We start from the raw sequence: 17708 nt of genomic DNA, 5'->3' as shown, positions 1-17708 counted from the left end.
TACTAAAAGAAAACATTGGTATCACAAAAAACATGATAGGTGTGTTTATGTTCATTGTTCTCTCTTAGCAGTTGAATAATGTTTCTTAACATGGTTGCAGGATCTGTTGACAGTTACCTGCTCAGGCATGGATAAAACTGCAATCTCGAGTTCCCTTGATAGATTCATATATTCCCCCATAGCAGAATCCCGGAGGCTGGAGGACTACAAAGTCATAGGTGTGTGATTTAGAAATGCTTCGAGCTTTGGGCACATTGTCCTTTATCTGTGGAAAACTTTCATATCTGAATCTCATTTCTGTTGCCTGCTGTTCAGACTACAGAAAGGAGGCCTGCTTTCTAACACGAAAGGTTAATGTTGACCTAGTATTGGACATCCTAAGTTCCTCCTTGAACATACAATCTATCACATGGCTCTACATGCCATGAAAATCTTTGAGGGTCTAGTGCGGGTTCTATCCTCTCCCAGAAATGTGTATCTCGGGGTTATAGTATGGATCATCGTAAATTAAGTGCCTGGTGACGATAACCGGATTCTGAGTTTGACTTCCCAGCTGCTGCATCGATCATGTAACTCGACTGTCAACTTCATGACCGTCAGCATCCAGTCTACAGAGGATGTCGACCTTGGAATCCAAAACAATTGATTTTGCAGGGGAGGACACTTTGTTATTTTGGTTATAGAAAGTTTATCCAGTGTGGATTGATAACTCGTGATCAGCATTTGTATATTTTCGGTGGAAGACTGGATACACAACAGGTTGTGGGTGGCTGAAAATATTTATGCTGGCTTGGTCTTTGTAGCTTTTAGCAATGAAAAAGACGAAGCTGATCACTTTGTAAAACTTCGCATCCCTGCATGTCACTTTCGAGTAATACAAGTCACAGTTTCCCTCAGCAAGAGTTCATCGTAGACATGCTATAGCTGAGAAATTCTCTGTACATATGACAGCCTAGAATCATATCCGCTATTGGAACCAAGGTAACAACTAATAGTAAGTAATCTCCTCCCAATAGCCTTGCTAGAAATAGAAGATACATGTCATTTAGATTTATAATAGCAGCTATCATAAGCCTCAGATCCTATTAGATCAGTCGATTTTTGCACAAGATGCATATAGTCTGGGCACTATAGAATCATAATGACCCAATCAAGTAAAATGTATGCCACAACAATAGACCTAGCCCTTAATAACCATTGCGAATATAAGTTTTTCGCGTACCAAACTGCTCACCATGTTATGTCTGACTGTATAAACGTTTTCTATTATATTGTCATCAATCATCATCCTTAAACTCGACAAGCTTCTACTAGAGCATCTCTGCAATTCTGGAGGAGACATCATCCAAACAAGTCATATTGCTCCAGCTGCCAGTAAGGAATACAGCTCCCCGGGGATTCCATTTTCCCAACCAACTGATCTATTCCTGCATTCATAAACCAATAGCTTAAGAAAACTGGATTGATCGAAAATCGCAGTGCATGCTTATCAAAGCTGGTTACGGAAATAAGGCTGTCCAAAATAGCTCAAGTGCTGAATAGAACTCTCAATGCATGAATATTACGAAAATTAAGGACAAAAAATTTTCATTACCTATGTCTGGACTATGTAAGTACATGTGGTCGGACACTGGGGTAGCATCTTCATCAGGTTGGCTGTCTTCTGGCTTGGTCTTCTTCTCTTTAAAAGACTCAATTTCTGTCTCTACTTCAGATTCTCCACTGTTTGGTAGTACAGCTGATTGCTTTCTTTTTGAACGAGCTCTCCTATTTTGGAACCAATTATAGACATTTGTTTCAGAAATCTGGCCATGTTGTGCAAGTTCCTTGGTTATATCTTTGATCTTCTGCCTGCCTGGAGTCGCATTGCATTGTTTGAAAATCTGCTCAAGGATTTCAAGTTGCGCTGGTTTTGGAGTCCACCGCTGCCTCGACCCTATCTTGTGGACAGAAGATGACAGTAATGGATCGCAAAAGTATGGATTCCCAAGTCGCATGCCTAAATCAGAAGCAAAACATCGAAGATTTACCTCAACCAAACTAAGTAAAAGACATGCTTATTAAGAAATTAATAGGACGATTAGTCAAGAACAAATTACATAGACAATAAATGGCTAGGTAAAGAATTATCTCAGCATAACTTTCCCCCATGATAAAGCTAGAACAAGACAGCTTCAATTAAAGAACATTCAGCAATACAAGTTCCATCAAAACCAATACTGTTTAGGGTTCTTTAGCTGGTGGAAGTGATCAACAATTGGCAAGTGAAATTTTGAGAGACAGAAATGGCCAACAGTGCTATAAAGAGGGCAAATCGAATGAGTAATCCAAAAGGTAAAGTAACATAGCTCTCCATATCCAATAACTTTCAAAATCTACTGAATTCCCCCATTGATTCAGTTCATAGATACACAAAACAAAAGATTATAACATGCACAGCAAACCCTTTAAAGGAGAGAAGAAACAAACCAGCAAAATCCTGGTGGGCAGAAAGACCCTTGTGCATCTCAACAAGCTGCTCACAGATAGTGGCATAAACAGAAATTTGTTTCCTCAGCATCTCCATTTGCTCATCAGTCATCACTTTAACACCTAACCCACCTCCATTTTGAAACTTTCCATCCTCCATGAATCTCTCTCTAGCTAAAAAGAACTATTTATCTATGCTACCTAACTCTCTTTTACCAATAATGTTTCACTTTCTGGCTGCGACGTGAAACGGAGTTGAGAAGTAGAAGAATAAGAAGTAGAATTGAAGCAATCACAAGACAAGATGAGGGACTCTGATCTGCAGCATAAAGGGTAGAAAAAGGAAGGGAGGGTTGACGAGGTGCGCATTTTAGCATGATTGAGCGGGTTTCGCGCGTCAAGATCTCCCTTACGGCCCGAATCTTGGTCTTCGTATGAATCATGGATTTTGTAAGTAACGGTAAATTCCATATTTATCTCTTTTTTTATAATAAACATTCTTTTTTTTATTTTATTTTTTGAAAGTTGGTTTAGATTCAACATAATGAATCACCTTTAAAAAGAAAATTAAAGCTTCAAATATTTAACTTAATTAACTTTAAGAGGTGTACATGTCTTTAAGATTTTATTTAAAGAAAAATAGCTTTTGTAGATTATGAATACCTCAATTCAAATAATTCTAAATTTTGATAGTAAAACATAGAGTTTATTCTATTTAGAAAATCGTATTCTATTTTATTTAGTTGAAAACATGCATGGGAGTTAAATCCAAAAAAAAAAAAATCAATGTTTTTTAAAAATTAATGCCGGTTTTCATTAGTCATGGAATCCGGCATTTCATGCGTGACTCAATGGTCCAAACATTTGCTTGAGTAAGAAAATGGAGAATGTTGCGGGCTCTCCTTGTCCTAGTGCCTCGGCTAATTTTTTTATTAGCGGTAAATTCAATCAAGTCTTAGTCTCATCCTGTTTCAAACTAAATTATTTAGTATAATTTAATTCCTTCAAAACCAAAGCTATTGAATCTGGGTAGCACTTATAGATTGATGGGATTGATAATAATTAATTAAAATAAAATTGTTTTTGAAAAAACTCAAATTAAATTTTGACTAAATTCCACCATGTTTGTTTCCCAGAAAGTAGTTTTCGGGAAACCATTTTCCAAATTTTCCTGTGTTTGTTTGTCATTAGAAAAGTTGGTCAACAGAAAACACTTTCTAGTCAACGGAAAATACTTTCCGGTCAACGAAAAACACTTTCCAGTCAAAGAAAAATTTGACTTGGTTTTCAGGAAAGTGTTTTTTCTTTAGCTGTGTTTATTTTCCGGAAAGTGGTTTCCGGAAAATCACTTTCCAAACTTTCTTGTGTTTGTTTGCCAGTAGGAAAGTTGGTCAATGGAAAACACTTTCCAGTAAAAAGAAAATTTGGTTTGGTTTTCAGGAAAGTGTTTTCCTGAAAAATTTTAGGGGGGAAAACACTTTCGGAAGTTGTGAAAAATATAGAAATGTTATTATTTGCTGATTATATTAAATTTAATCCTCAAACTTTTGATTGGTATATATATTTTGTTTTGAATATTTATTTTTCAATTTCATCTTTTAAAATTTTATTTTATATTAACTTTGGTTCCTTATTTTTATAATTGATATTTGTTTTTCCTTATCATATTTTTATTGAAATTTTTATCTATCAAATTTGGTCCTCATTCTTTTGATTGTTACTTATTTTATTTGAAATAATTTATGAAATGTTGATTATTATTTCTTTAATTTCTTCATCTTTCATTTTTTTTAATTTTTTAGATTTAATCTCTATTATTTTGATTATTATTTATTTTATTTGAGATAATTTATGAAATTATATATTTTTTTTTCAATTTCATTCTCATTCAACTTTTTAATTTGTAAGATTTATTCTTCATTATTTTAATAAGCTATGTATGAATATAGGATATAATAAAAAAAATTCATCATTATAAATACTTTTTAGATTTCATTTTTTTTATTGTAAGTGATTAAATATTTTATATTAAATATTTTATATATATTAGATAAACTTGAAAAAAAAATTAATTCATTAATAAATTATTTTCCAGTTCATTTTCCATAACACAACCAAACACTAGAAAGTGTTTTTCAGTTTATTTTCTATAACACTGCCAAATATCGGAAAATACTTTCCTGAAATTCACTTTCCCCGGAATTCACTTTCCAAAAAAAATCACTTTCCTGCAAACAAACGGAGCCTAGTTGATCAAATCATTTTGAATTAATTCTTATTTTATTTTTAAAAAAAACTCATTTTAAAATAGATCTCAAGTTTCAAGTAGAAATTTTTTTATTATATTTGTAATTATTATCATAAAATCTGAGTAGATAATCTAATAAATTTAGTCAAAAAAAGGAGACGGCTCAAGATCACTTGGCCATAACCAATCTTTTCAACTGCTAGCAAGAATTAAAAGCGATAAGAACAGATCATCAGGGGGGGTGGGGGGGTGGGTGGTGGTTATGGAGCGACACCGAACACATGGCCCTAGCTAGCCGCAGCAGAACTCTTAATTCGTGGCATGGAACAAGGAAATTTGGTGTCCCTGGCAAGGGCAACAAAGTTGAGGGATTGTGGGGGTGTCTATCTTCCATATCTTATTTAAATTAACCACAAATACACATACTTAAACTATAATTAGTTAATTACCACTACACAATCGCATTTTTTCATCAACACCACCGAGGCTGCTCTCACACAGAAACAAGGAGGAGGACTTCCTTGTTTTGCGGGTGGCTTGAACATCTATAGCCAACCCGCATGGCCGCCTCAGATTCCTGGCATCATCATCACTGCCGACTCCTGGATAACCAGGATTGCCATCAGAAGCTCTTTTGCGATGCTCAGGTCAAACAAACATTCAAGTGAGAGAACCCAACTAACCAAATTCAAGAGATTACAAAAAGAAGAAGAGGGTCCCTTTTCATAGCTATACAAACATGGAAGATGAGCAGCTAACTTGAAAAGGCCATTGATTTTCCTTAATAGGTGGTCCTGGACATGTGTCTTTCCCTCAAAAGCTATCTTGAGATGTGAGGTTTTCTTTCGCACTTGTAAATTGACCGCCAGCCTCTTTCACGGCCGAAAGGGAGACAACTCCAATAGTATCCTCGAGCCTTGGATCGGAGCTAAGATGACTCCTTTCTCTCCTAGACTATAGGATCTAGATTTGTTGGTAAACCTGGCGCTCATACCCATTGATAGGTGGTATTGGACCTATCTCTTTCTCAAAAGCAAGCTTAAAAGGTGAGGCTTTCCCTCACGCTTATAAATCGATACTCATGTGGAGTAAAGTCATGAATAATTCTAACTATCATGAAATTATTCACTCAAGGAAAGGAGAATGCATCATCAAATTGACCTCAAACAATAATGACATTGTACCTTTACTTTAAAAAAAACAGCAATCAAAAAAGACCAAAAGGCTAGTAAATGGAAACCTGCATCGCTCACTAAATCCATTCATCTTCTGAATCTTCAAAATAATGTTGTTTCTTGGCTAAATTCAATCTGTGACGGAATCAATCCTGTGGTGTTCTTCAATATGAAATTCTTTGTCAACTAAACTCAATCCGAGCGGTAGAGAAGCTTTCCTGGATTCACATAATCCAATCTTCGACAATTAGCTTAGGTTTGCTTTTGAGCAGATGATGGTCATCTTTTTCAAACCTTTTAAAATCTGAAGCAGATTTTCCACTGCAACAACCTGATGACCTTTTCCCTTCAACTTTATTTTTATAGCTTGCAGTTGATGACCAATTAGGTTACGAAATCCTTCGTGCTGTTTACAGAACTTGGATATCCAAAACTTCAATGTCTGAAAAAGAAATATTGAAATGATGAGGTAAAGGAATGTGTAGCCAGCATGGAAAGGGAAGTTCTAATAATTTCTCAACTACCCACCATAGCATACTTAGGTTGCATTGCATTTTCACTACACGAGGGATAGAGTCTCTAAATTAGGTGATCTTCAGAGAATGTAAGCTAAAACTAGAAAGTGATAGTCCTTCAGACAACTATTCACATTAATGACAGAGTGCTGAAGGTTGTCGAGCACAAGTGAGCAATAATTGTGAATGAACCGAGTCTGCAACATAAGTAAACATTAGTCAACATTCAAGTTTCCACTCATCTTTTCATGAAACAATTAAGGTTCAATCTAAGCATTAGGAAAGAGTGTTGAGTACCTTAAGAACACACTCTTTAGCTCTGACACTCTTGTACAGCACACACCCTGGCAAAGCTCACTTATATGATCGCGAATAGTTACCACATCAATATGGTCATTTAAAGTATCAATATTCAGAGTAGCATGGTTCAGAACTTTGAACTGACTCAGGTAAACGTTATTTGCAGACCATGCTGTCCACTCCAACTCTTAGAGATTAGGGGCATTAATTTTCATTGTGCAGTTGTATACAGGAGACAAGGAATTCAAGTCCAAGAATAACTTCTGAAGCCTCTCAGTTGAGATGCGAATCTCCGAGAGATTATATGGGAGATCAAGTAACGTTAATTCTTCAAGACATGGATGATTGATACTAATTTTGTCTGTCTTTTAAATCGGAAAGACTCAACCTTATAAGTGATGGGCAGGCAGTTGAAATCAACTTTTTTAAAACATCTTCAGTATCAGAACCTACCACTGGAGTCAGGGAGAGTTCCTCAAGAGAAACAAAAACCCCCGCAGGCTCTTTGACACACTTGTAATACAGATCTAAGTCAAGGACTCTAAAAGTTTCAGAACTATACATACACTGCGGCAACTCGCAGATTGGCTTTTCCTCCGACTCAAAGAGACCAACCTCAAGGTCAATCTCCTGAACTCGACAATTCACTGCAACACGGATCCATTTGTCAATAAGATTTACATCTGCATCACAGTTATTGTTGCGGCAATACCAGTCCAGGCAAAGACACTGTATCGCCATCCCATTTCGCTGGCTCAGCAACCCATCCACAGGAATCAGGATCAATAAATTGATTGCACGAATTCGGGGACCATCATAGAAACATTTTGATACAAACCTCAGATATGGGCCAGAAACAAACATCTGTCTAAATCTTTTTGATACCACACCAATTCGAGCTATGTCATCCATCTCAAGGAAAGAGAAAATGTGATGAATAATGGGATCTGGTAAGTTCCAGAATTGATCCATCGCCTCGGCATTCCTACATTGTGCTTTCCTACAGCGTTCTCTGACTAGCAAGTTAAACCCGAAATTCTCTACCTAAAAAGATGGCTATCAAAATATTTATATTAAAAAAACAATAATACGTGAAAACTGATTACAGCCCCACAAACAGAACTCAAAGCAAAACCCTAAATATCATGCTTTAAAACCCTACATTCAAACACCCTGCTCTAAATCATATTGACAGATTCAAAATGTAAATTGCTACAGTATGGATTATAGAGTATTTCAAACAATATGTAAAACAAAAGGAATCAGAGAAAACATACATGAGCAACTCGACAGAGTTCTTTTTAATTTTTATTTTTTTATGAATAGGATTTGATATTATTTTCTATCTCCCTCTTCTTGCATATACGCCTCGTTTAATGAAAAATAGTTTTTTTGAAATTAACTTTTTTTTAAAAAATTAATAAACAGAAAATTTTTCAATTAAAGAAAATTTAGCTTAATTATAGAAAAATATTTTTATTTTAAACAGAAAATATTTTTCAGAAATTATAAAAAAATTTAAAATATCTTTTTTATTAATTATATCATATTTAATTTTCAATCTTTTGATTTTTATATATTTTGTTTTAAAGTATTTTTATTTAATTTTATCTCTTAAAATTTGATTTTTTATATCAACTTTAATTCTGATTTTTTAATTATTATTTCTTTTTATTTTTTAAAAATTATTTTCCAACAAACAAAATTGTTTTAAAAAGCTTCTCCGACAAGAGATTTTATTTAAAAGAGCTAAATTTGTAATAAGATTTTTTAAATAATGTAAATATGACATTTTCGCTTGTGAGCACTCCAATGATAAAAGATTATTAAGAAGAGCCAATTGTATTTTAATATATTTGATAAACAACTATATTTTACAACCTAATAGGACCGAGTTAACTTTAGATATAAAAACAATTCGGATAATTCTCAATTAACTTCAATATTAAATGATTAAATTAAAAAAATAATTAAAAAAAAAAACAAAAAATAACTCAAGTCAACTCGAATGCACTTCCTAAACTCATAAAATAGGTTACATGACCAATATAATTTTATAAAAAACAACTAGAAAAAACATAGGTTTTAAAAAAAAAATCAAATAAGAAATACTAGTAAGAAAAAAAAACTACTACAATAAATAACATTTTACTATTTTTGTAAGATAGGTACGAATAACATTTCAGTAAGATAGATATTTTGTGTAAGCTAGCACTCCTCTTTGAGCCTGGAAAATAAGAATTTAAAAAAGGGAAATAATTTGTGGCCTTCCATTTAGCATCTCCATCCTCTCAAGGATTGATAGGTGTGACAGCGGGCCGTCTCTGCGAGTAAAGATAGAGACATGGATAGGAAGAAGGTGCTTCGAGGAAACAAATCTCCGAGCCCTCCATTGTTGATGAAACAAAGAGATCATGCAAGGAACGTCACAATCACCAAACATATGTGCTCTTTTAAGGATAAGAGCTGCATATATATAGTTGTCAAGTTGGGAAATCGCGTTTATCTACTCTGTTCTGTTGTCGACACAATCCTTGTTTGATCCATGTGATTTATCTACGGTCCGTTTATCCGTTTGTTTAGTTTTAGTTTTTGTGTTGCCGTATAAAAAATATAGTTAATTATTTAGTAATATATTAAACTGTGTTTTGTATTAAGTAACCATTAAAAGATTAAGTTTGAAATATTATTTTTATAAAGTAATTTTTACATGTTTTTTTAATTGAGTTTTATATAATTCTATTTGTTTTTGTAATTTAAAAGTATTTTTTAAAAATTTTTAAAAAAATTATTTTTATCTTTACTTCAAATTATTTTTATTTTTTTTAGTATTTTCAAATCATTGTAATCCATTAATATCAAAAATAATTTTTAAAAAATAAAAAAATTATTTTAATACATTTCCAAATAAAAAATACTTTTAAAAAGTAACAACTAAATATTTTATACATGTTTTTTGTTATACATAAATTTCAACCATAATTTTTAACAAACATGTATTTAAATTTAACTAATCACACTTAATTATATTTTTAAAAAACTTATTTATTTTAAATTATAATTATAAAAATTACTTTAAAACAAACATACTCATTAAAAAAAAAAAAAAAAAGTCAAAGAATTATGAGAGAAGCAGAGGCTTTTCGTGGAAGGCAGAATTCACAGCTGAGTGAATTTCTTATCGGTATTAATGCGCTTATTGCCAGCTACCTTCCTGTTTCTTCATTCAATCTCTTCTCGGTTTTTTAGGGAACATTTGACCTTGATGGCGGTCATGCAGTTTGTTCCCTTTGTTATGGGATTAAGAACATTTTTGTTTGTTTTTGAATTTTTAAAAAAATAATATTTTTTATTTTTTATTAATATTTTTAAATATATTAATATCAAAAATAATTTAATAAAAAATATTATTTAAACACATTTCTAAACATAAACATTTAAAAAACAACACAACACTATAAATTACAACATATTTCACATTTAGGAACATCCGGTAACATAACTCTAATTTATAAAATCAAAGGTTTCCATGATTTAAAAAAAGTTGAACAAAATAAAAACGATGTCAGTATATACAAGATAAACATGTCTTTTTATCTAGTTTAATTGTTCTTGTAATTTATTAAGTTTTAGATTAAAAACAAAAAACAAGAAAAAATCCTGATGTTTTGTTTTATAATTATCGCTATTTAATGAGAAAGTGAATAAAAAAAAGTTAAAAATGTCTGATTTTCTTGTACAAAAAAGAAAAAGTAATCCACATTTATACTTTTGAAGAGAAAATATCAACCTGGAAAATTAAAAAACAAAATATAATTGCTTTTGTTCTTTTCTTTATTTACTTTACAAACACCCAAACATGGGCCCAATGCCGGGCTTTAACAAGCATGAAACACGCTCTACACCCTAGAGCCCTCCTCGGGTCTACAAATTTACACATTCATGATCTGCCTCCGTTGAAGTTTAAATTTGTCATCATCTTTGACCTTGCTTTTGCTGTAAGAACCATCATCATGCAAGGATAAAAAAACAGCACCTCCAATTGAATTCTTTGTGAATCCGAGGGGTGCTGCACCTCTCCTCTCCTGCACGGGTAATCATGTCTACTCTCCGCGTAATATGACAGAAAGGGTAAAAAGAACACCAGATCAGACGACAGAGCCCAATCAAAATGACACGCAACTTTATTCAACCAAGGTACCCAATCACAAAAGGGAGAATATTTTAGTGGGGATGAAAGGGCACACAGCTAATTTTAAAGCCCACTATAGAAGCTAGCATAGAATGATTGGAAAATAAAATACAACACAATACATCGACGATCTACTGCATGAAGCAACAACTGGTTTTCAACAATTTCCCATCAAAAAGCTCTAAACAGCCCTCCTAACCATGTCATTCAACTACATCACCCCCCCGAGATAGCAACTTACATACAAAACCTACCGGCACTTGTTTGCCAAGTGACATCGATATTCAATGGATGGAGTAGCGAGAAAATGACAATCGAACATGCAACAAGCTAGAAACTCCATCAAAATAATCAGTGAACTGGTTAGAAGAGACACGATGGGGTGAAGAGAGGACAACACAGATCATCCATCTAATTGAACAACAAAAACCTGACCACACACCCAGGTATCAACGAAAAGGTACAAGAAACACGAAAGAAAAGGGCATCAAACCAATTTAAGATGCCGCATCCATGTAAAAAAAGAATTTAGTGCAACCTCAAACTGATAAAGGCATCAAACCGTTCAAAACCTAAGGCTTAAATACACTGCAGTAATTCTTATCTAATTCTTTCTATAGAGAGGAGCACAGGGCATATATAGATATGGAATTGAACAAATTAACCATCAAGCAGAGAGACTATGTAATCTACAGAAGATAATACTTATCTAATTCATTAAACTTTGATTCAAGTACAGATAGAGGCATTCTCCCTTCTACAACTAATAACTTCTTTCCCTTGGAAGGAGGAGGACAAAATAACAAAGGGAGCAGTACGCATATCCTTCCCTTAAAAAGATAACTGAAAGACAAAAAATTAACAACCAAAATAGCCAGCCATTAGCATCAAATGTCCAAACATTGTCACAACCTAGATGACTGAGCTATTCTCCGGCTCCATATCCTACTCGTCGTCGTCATCTTCCTGCAAAGAAATTGCGAACAACCCCAAATTAGACCAACGCAAAATTATCAATAACACAAACATTAAACAACATTAAGCAATACTAACCTCCCCACTTCCCTCTTCATCATCTTCATCGTCATCATTGACCTCTGACATTGACTTCTCAGACTCCTCTTCTTCCTTGGGCCCTTCAGCCTAATATTCATGCAGAAAACAATATAAATTTCAACAATTAAGATGATAACAGTCACAAATAAACAACCAGGTCAGCACTGTCACCTGCTCCTTGTTGTAAGCTTTCATCTTCTTCTCATATTCAACCTTCCTCTTGTCCGCTTTGGCAACAAAGGGGGCTTTCTCCTATATTCGTTCAATTATGATAAAAGTCAAAAAAAGCATACTAATATTATTAATTACAAGATAAACCATAAAAAATAAATTAAATAATAATATATCACTTACAGCCTCTGACAGTGACTTCCATTTATCTCCTCCAGCTTTTCCAACCTGATCATTAATTCATCTCGGCAAAGTCAACAAACAATAAATCACAAAATGAAAATTAAACTTGACAGCCAAATATATACGACAAATTAACTAGCAATAACTGAATGCTCACAGCTGCAACGGATTTGTTTTTAGGGTGTTCCCTCTTGTACTGCTCTCTGAACTCCTCCCTACAGTCAATAATAATTTTTTCATTTAAAAAACTAACAGCTTATTTTCAATTAAGCTAAAATGATCACAAGGAGGAAGAATATAGAGTAAGAAAAGTACATGAAGACGAAGAATGCACTGGCAGGCCTCTTGGGCTTGTTTGGATCCTTAGCTGCCTTTCCTGATTTCCGGGCTGCTGCTGCTCCTCCTCCTTTGGTTGGCTTCTTGTTCACCGAGAGCCTGATAAATCACATCACAAAACGACAGCAAAAAACTTGAAAATCGATTTTTCTAGATCTTAGATCTAACAGACCACAGAACACGTTTCACACGTGACAAATACTGAAATTGATAGGAAACAGGATAAGAGAAACTTACTTGGTGGTCTTAGTATCTGACTTTGATCTACCTCCTTTCATTGCGAATCCTGCAGTTTTAACACCAGATCAGCTCAAAACACAGCTTAAATCAACGAGAACCGGTAAAAATCGGATCAAAACCGGCAAGACTTACCGGTAGGTGAGCTGAGATAGGGTTTGAAAGAGAGAGAAAGAGGAGGAGAGAAGGGGGGAGGATATTTTTACGTGTGAGAATGTGAAGGGAGTTGAGGGAGGAGCGGAGATATTAAGTGTAGTGAAGGAAATTGAAATTCAATTGCGGATGAAATGAAAATGGGGGAGGTGGAATGGGGTTTGGGCGGGATTTGGAAATTGCATGACACGTCATCGATCCTTGTGCTCTTGATCTATTGGCTGCGTGGGTGTTAAGCTTTCGACGGCTTACCCTTTGATTATTGCTATTCCTCTTTGTGCTTCTCTTTGTGCTTCTTTGCTCTCACATAAGCAGTGATATGTGATAATCTAAGGTTGGTTGGATTCCAGAGATGTAAGGCCCAGATTTTATCAACGGAATGGGCCATGCGGCTCCAGGCGTTTGGTTGATAAGTATTGCCATTGTTAGAACTGGCCCAGCAAACTCTGGTCATCTATCGAACCCGAGTTGGCTTGGTTCAGGGATTTGTGGTGCCTATATTTCATATCAATTAAAAATATTTGATTAATTAATATACACAGCTGTTTAACATAAATGTTATTTAAAAATCTCTCTCGAAACTTTATTCAATAAGAAATTATAATTTATATATTTTTTAAAATTATTTTTTATTATCAAAGTTATCGGAATGCCAACAACACCCGCTGTTTTTTTAAAATCATTCGGAATATAAATCAATTAAATTCGAGTAATTTTAAAATTCAATTTATAACTTGATTAGCTTGTCAATTTTATATATATATATATATATATATATATTATATATTATATTTTTTAACATTTTTATCTAGAAGGTATTGTTTTAAAAATATAATATAATGTTAACAATTATGAGTGTTGTATTAGATTAATAGTTTATACTTTCTAGGATTTGGCATGGATATGCCGTATCACACTGCGGATTTGATGCTTGATGTGCAATTTTCACTTTTATATTGGTTTTTGACGGCAAAAAAAATGATTAAATTAACCTTGAAGAAGATAGGTTGCTTTGATTTGATAGCAAACAAGGACGTGTGAGCAGATAAAAGAATTATTATCTCTTTGTTTTTTATTTTTCCTGTCTTAATAGAAAATGTGTCACCTAATTAAGTAATGTTAATGACGAATAGTGACGGGGAGATCATGTTATCATTGCTAAAATGCACATGGTCCACCCTTCTTTTTTTTTTTTGTTTCAAACAAGGAAATAAATAATTTTATTAAATAGTATCAAATTAATTTATGACAATAACATCCTGTCACCCACGCTAAATAATTGGTGTGTAATGATTTAACACGATTATTAATCGCAGGTAACCTAATTTAAAAAATAAAAAAATATATAATTTTAATATATTTTTAAATAAAAATTATTTTAAAAAAATAATAGCAATAATAAGATCTGTTTGAGAATAGCGTTTTTGTTGTTCATAGTGATTTTGGTATGAAAATACATTAAATTTATTTATTATGTTTTTAAATATATTATGAATACACACTTAATTTAACCTACACATGATATGTGCACATTTGTCTAAATAAATGTGGTAGCGTGGAGGACTGGCTTGGTAGGCAAGGAAAATTTAATCGTCATGCCCGCGACACTCATGCTGTGACCTCTACCATACCATAATACAGTAGATGAATAGCATAGCTTGACACGGAAGGAAAATTACATTAAAAAAAAATGAAAAGAGTTTACCCACACTTCCAAGCAACTCGCGATGTAACCGTTATAGAGTAATTTAAAAATATCTTAATAGCTTTATTTAATTCTTTAACATGTTACCGTTTTTTTTTACTATTTAAATTAATTAATAGTTTAAAATAATATATGTTTTTTTGTCTCGGTTAATTATTTTACAACGGTAATAACAGGACACGTAAAATATCAAGTGGAGGTTTATTCCATTGGATTTTTAAGTTTGAAACTTAAAATCAATCAATAGTAGATCGATTTTTATTCATTGAAATGTATTAAATAAACACAAGAAATGTATTTTCAAGATCATTATAAAAAATTGTTGACTTGACTTGCATGAAAATAGAATAACGACAATATATACATTCTTGATTGTTCCAGTTTAGTTTTATAAATTTAAAATTAGAAAAATTTAACTAAAATCAAACAAAAAAATCAAATCAAATTAAAAAAAATCGAGTCAAACTAGAAAAAATCGAACTAAACCAGTTTTTTCCTCAAAATAACCAAACTGAGCCGAAACTGGTTTTAATTACTTTTTTTAATAAAAACAAAATCAAACAAAAAATAATCACTCTACTTTTAAACCCAAGCCAAGTTTTTGGTCAATGCAAAAAATCATTTCAGGTTTCCATTAATATATACACACACACAAGAGCCCTTCATGGATAGGATTCCTTTTCTGTTTTTTTTTAAAAGAAAAATGGTGAGGTAGATATACATAGTTAGACTTCGTTCAAGATTAAAATTTGTTTGAAAGTTGATATGGTATAGTCTAGTCATAACTGAGTTGATTTTTTTAATATTTTTTAAAATAACATTTTCTTACTAATTAGTTCAACCAAGTTAACCTTAAAATAACCGTGACGTGGTCATTGGATTGGGCCTGGCTTCGCTGAGGAGTATGATGATGGGCCAGTAGAGAGCTACTTACGAGTCTTCCGCTCCACTCTCTAGTTTCTGCCCAAACCCCTCTTAAAAACCTAACCAAAACATATCCCTCAATCCCTTGGCTACGAGGGAGCCAGTCTCCTCGTCACATATATAACTTTTTATTCGCAGGTATTAATTCTTTGTTTTTGTTTTCAATCTCTTATTTCTAACCGCCGCCTCCAATTAGGGTTTCTTGCGGACCGTTAGCTTGAAAGACCAACACCCTATCTTTGATGTTTCTTAGATTAGATATTTTCCGGTTTTCATAGATTTCTTGGTGTTTTAGAAATGCATTCAGCATGAAAGAAGAGGGAATTTTTTATTTTTTTTCATTAATTCAATCCTTTTTTTTTTCAACACTCTGGTGGGAATTTTGTTTACCAAGAAAAAAAAAAGCAAATAAACGTGAAATGTGGATGCAGTGGCTCCGCATGTGGAGGTTTTTTTTTTTTTTACTGCTGGGATTTCTCTATAAAGAATGATCTTGCAGCTATCTATTTTCTTATCAGGGGACAATGCTTTTGAAAGGATTTGGTTTGTTTTTGGGGAAAAAAGAAAGCTGATTTTAAACCTAAGACAGGGCAAATGATGTCTTACACTTGATCTCTGAACTTCAGGTAAGTTCACTTGTTGACAAGTTCTTTACTGATGCCCATGTTCCTGTCCTTTATTCTGGTCCTCATATTTCATCTCTTTCGAAGGTGCAAGACTACTGTAATTGTTCCAGGAAAAGGGCAAAAAATGAAGAAGTAGGCTGAAGGGTTACTTTGTTAATCTGTTGTGATGTTTTGAGTTTGAACAGATAGGTTTTAAACTTGTGTATTTTGGTTTGATAAAACAACTGCTGTAAACTAAAGAACGAGCTTGGAGAATTTTTTGATTTTGTTCTTCTTGCACTGCTATCTTGCAACTACAGGTCTTTGGTATGAAATTATTTTAAAAAAAATTTTGCCACTGAATGATTTGTTAAAGAACATGATAATTTCGAAATCAATATGGAAATTCTTTGCAAAGGTTCATATCTATGTTTTTTTTTGTTATTGATGGAAGGTCTCTGTGCCTGGAGTTGAATTTGAATTTGCTTACCGTTGCTGTTTATATGATGCCTTTGTCCATTTTCAGGCAAGAGAAATGGGTAATAAATCAAAGAAGAATTATTTGGCCAGGCGGGATGTGTTTAATTGGACAGAACGTATGGATGATGCCTTCTTTGATGCCTTACCCGTCAACAAAGGCTGGGAAACAGGGTTGATAGTGTTTTCACAACTGCAGCCTATGATAATATGGTGAGGGAATTGCGTGAAAACATCGGCATGCCATTTGAAAAGGATCACCTGAGGAATCGTTTGAAGACCCTCAAAAATAATTTCAAGGAGTGCTTTGACATTTTTAATGGTGCAAATGGTTTTGTCTGGACTCTGGAGCCCTGAAAATAAAATGTGGGTTGCGAAGCCTGAAACATGGAAAGCCTTTGTAAAGGGCTGTTTATATTTTCTCTCCTGTCATACATCTGACATTTAATCACACCATTACTTGTGGAATTGGTGCTTCAAGAATGCTTTATCCTTTTATCAGGCAAAACCTAATGCAAAAAAATGGATGACTGCGCCAATTGCCCCTTATGATGAGCTTCCACTTCTTTTTGCAAAGAGAGAACCAAGTCAAACGGTGCTAGTACCACGAAGGAGAAAGCAGACCAATGGCTTGGCTCTGGAAGTCCCTACTTGCTTGATGGTTTCAACTTGCCAAACGAAGTTACATTTAACCTTGAGGACTCAAACGAGATGAATGATGGGACAGTCAAGCTAGCAACTCCTGTTGAAGCAAATTCCCAGGCAGATTCTCAAGGATGTTCTCATTCTGCAACATCATTGAAAGGCAAAAAGCATCATTGAAAGGCAAAAAGCGCAAGGCTTCAAGTGTTGATGCAGTTGAGAGGGAGCTCAAAGGCATAAAGGATGCAATTAAAGAAGTTGCACGGGCAATTAGGGAGGGAAATCTCATTGCCGAGAGAGGACGCCCCCGTGTTTACTCC

The 17708-nt window shown here is 33.7% G+C and overlaps 2 protein-coding genes, 2 long non-coding RNA genes and 1 other non-coding gene across 6 annotated transcripts; 2 read left to right on the top strand and 3 right to left on the bottom strand.

Moving 5' to 3' along the window:
- Positions 1-1022: 1022 nt before the first annotated feature.
- LOC118061913 (WUSCHEL-related homeobox 8) lies at positions 1023-2893 on the bottom strand. The gene is made up of 3 exons (XM_035075539.2): positions 2470-2893; positions 1595-1999; positions 1023-1427 (listed from the first exon to the last, which is right to left on the bottom strand). The coding sequence occupies exons 1-3, from the start codon at positions 2627-2629 to the stop codon at positions 1342-1344; spliced, it is 651 nt and encodes a 216-aa protein (XP_034931430.1). The 5' UTR covers positions 2630-2893; the 3' UTR covers positions 1023-1341.
- Positions 2894-5088: 2195 nt separating this feature from the next.
- LOC118061914 (uncharacterized) lies at positions 5089-8049 on the bottom strand. The gene is made up of 3 exons (XR_004689679.2): positions 6705-8049; positions 6421-6604; positions 5089-6334 (listed from the first exon to the last, which is right to left on the bottom strand). It is a non-coding gene; the product is annotated as an uncharacterized lncRNA (long non-coding RNA).
- A 3540-nt stretch (positions 8050-11589) lies between these two features.
- On the bottom strand, positions 11590-13185 carry LOC118061915 (high mobility group B protein 3). Its single transcript, XM_035075543.2, has 8 exons — positions 13018-13185; positions 12883-12931; positions 12625-12744; positions 12467-12524; positions 12310-12354; positions 12127-12207; positions 11953-12042; positions 11590-11865 (listed from the first exon to the last, which is right to left on the bottom strand). The coding sequence occupies exons 2-8, from the start codon at positions 12921-12923 to the stop codon at positions 11845-11847; spliced, it is 456 nt and encodes a 151-aa protein (XP_034931434.1). The 5' UTR covers positions 12924-12931; positions 13018-13185; the 3' UTR covers positions 11590-11844.
- Positions 13186-15665: 2480 nt separating this feature from the next.
- On the top strand, positions 15666-17163 carry LOC118061917 (uncharacterized). Of its 2 annotated transcripts, XR_004689680.2 has the most exons (3): positions 15679-15802; positions 16183-16290; positions 16796-17163. It is a non-coding gene; the product is annotated as an uncharacterized lncRNA (long non-coding RNA). The 2 variants fall into 2 exon arrangements; XR_012169921.1 differs by having other exon boundaries at positions 15666-15802; positions 16183-17163.
- On the top strand, positions 16264-16326 carry LOC118062305 (small nucleolar RNA snoR101). The gene has a single exon (XR_004689726.1). It is a non-coding gene; the product is annotated as a small nucleolar RNA snoR101 (small nucleolar RNA).
- Positions 17164-17708: the final 545 nt, after the last annotated feature.

Source organism: Populus alba, chromosome 5 (genome assembly GCF_005239225.2).
Source record: "Populus alba chromosome 5, ASM523922v2, whole genome shotgun sequence".
Classification (NCBI taxonomy): Eukaryota; Viridiplantae; Streptophyta; class Magnoliopsida; order Malpighiales; family Salicaceae; genus Populus; species Populus alba.
This window is presented reverse-complemented; position numbering and strand designations above follow the sequence as displayed.

Excerpts from the sequence above, each read along its gene's own strand:
- LOC118061913 (XM_035075539.2), bottom strand. The coding sequence starts at position 2,629 with ATGGAGGATGGAAAGTTTCAAAATGGAGGTGGGTTAGGTGTTAAAGTG. Across the intron at positions 2,000-2,469 it reads TGCCCACCAGGATTTTGCTG|GCATGCGACTTGGGAATCCA; the intron begins GTTTGTTTCTTC and ends CTTCTGATTTAG. Across the intron at positions 1,428-1,594 it reads CTTACATAGTCCAGACATAG|GAATAGATCAGTTGGTTGGG; the intron begins GTAATGAAAATT and ends TTATGAATGCAG.
- LOC118061915 (XM_035075543.2), bottom strand. The coding sequence starts at position 12,923 with ATGAAAGGAGGTAGATCAAAGTCAGATACTAAGACCACCAA. Across the intron at positions 12,355-12,466 it reads AAAACAAATCCGTTGCAGCT|GTTGGAAAAGCTGGAGGAGA; the intron begins GTGAGCATTCAG and ends ATTAATGATCAG. Across the intron at positions 12,043-12,126 it reads AAGCTTACAACAAGGAGCAG|GCTGAAGGGCCCAAGGAAGA; the intron begins GTGACAGTGCTG and ends CATGAATATTAG.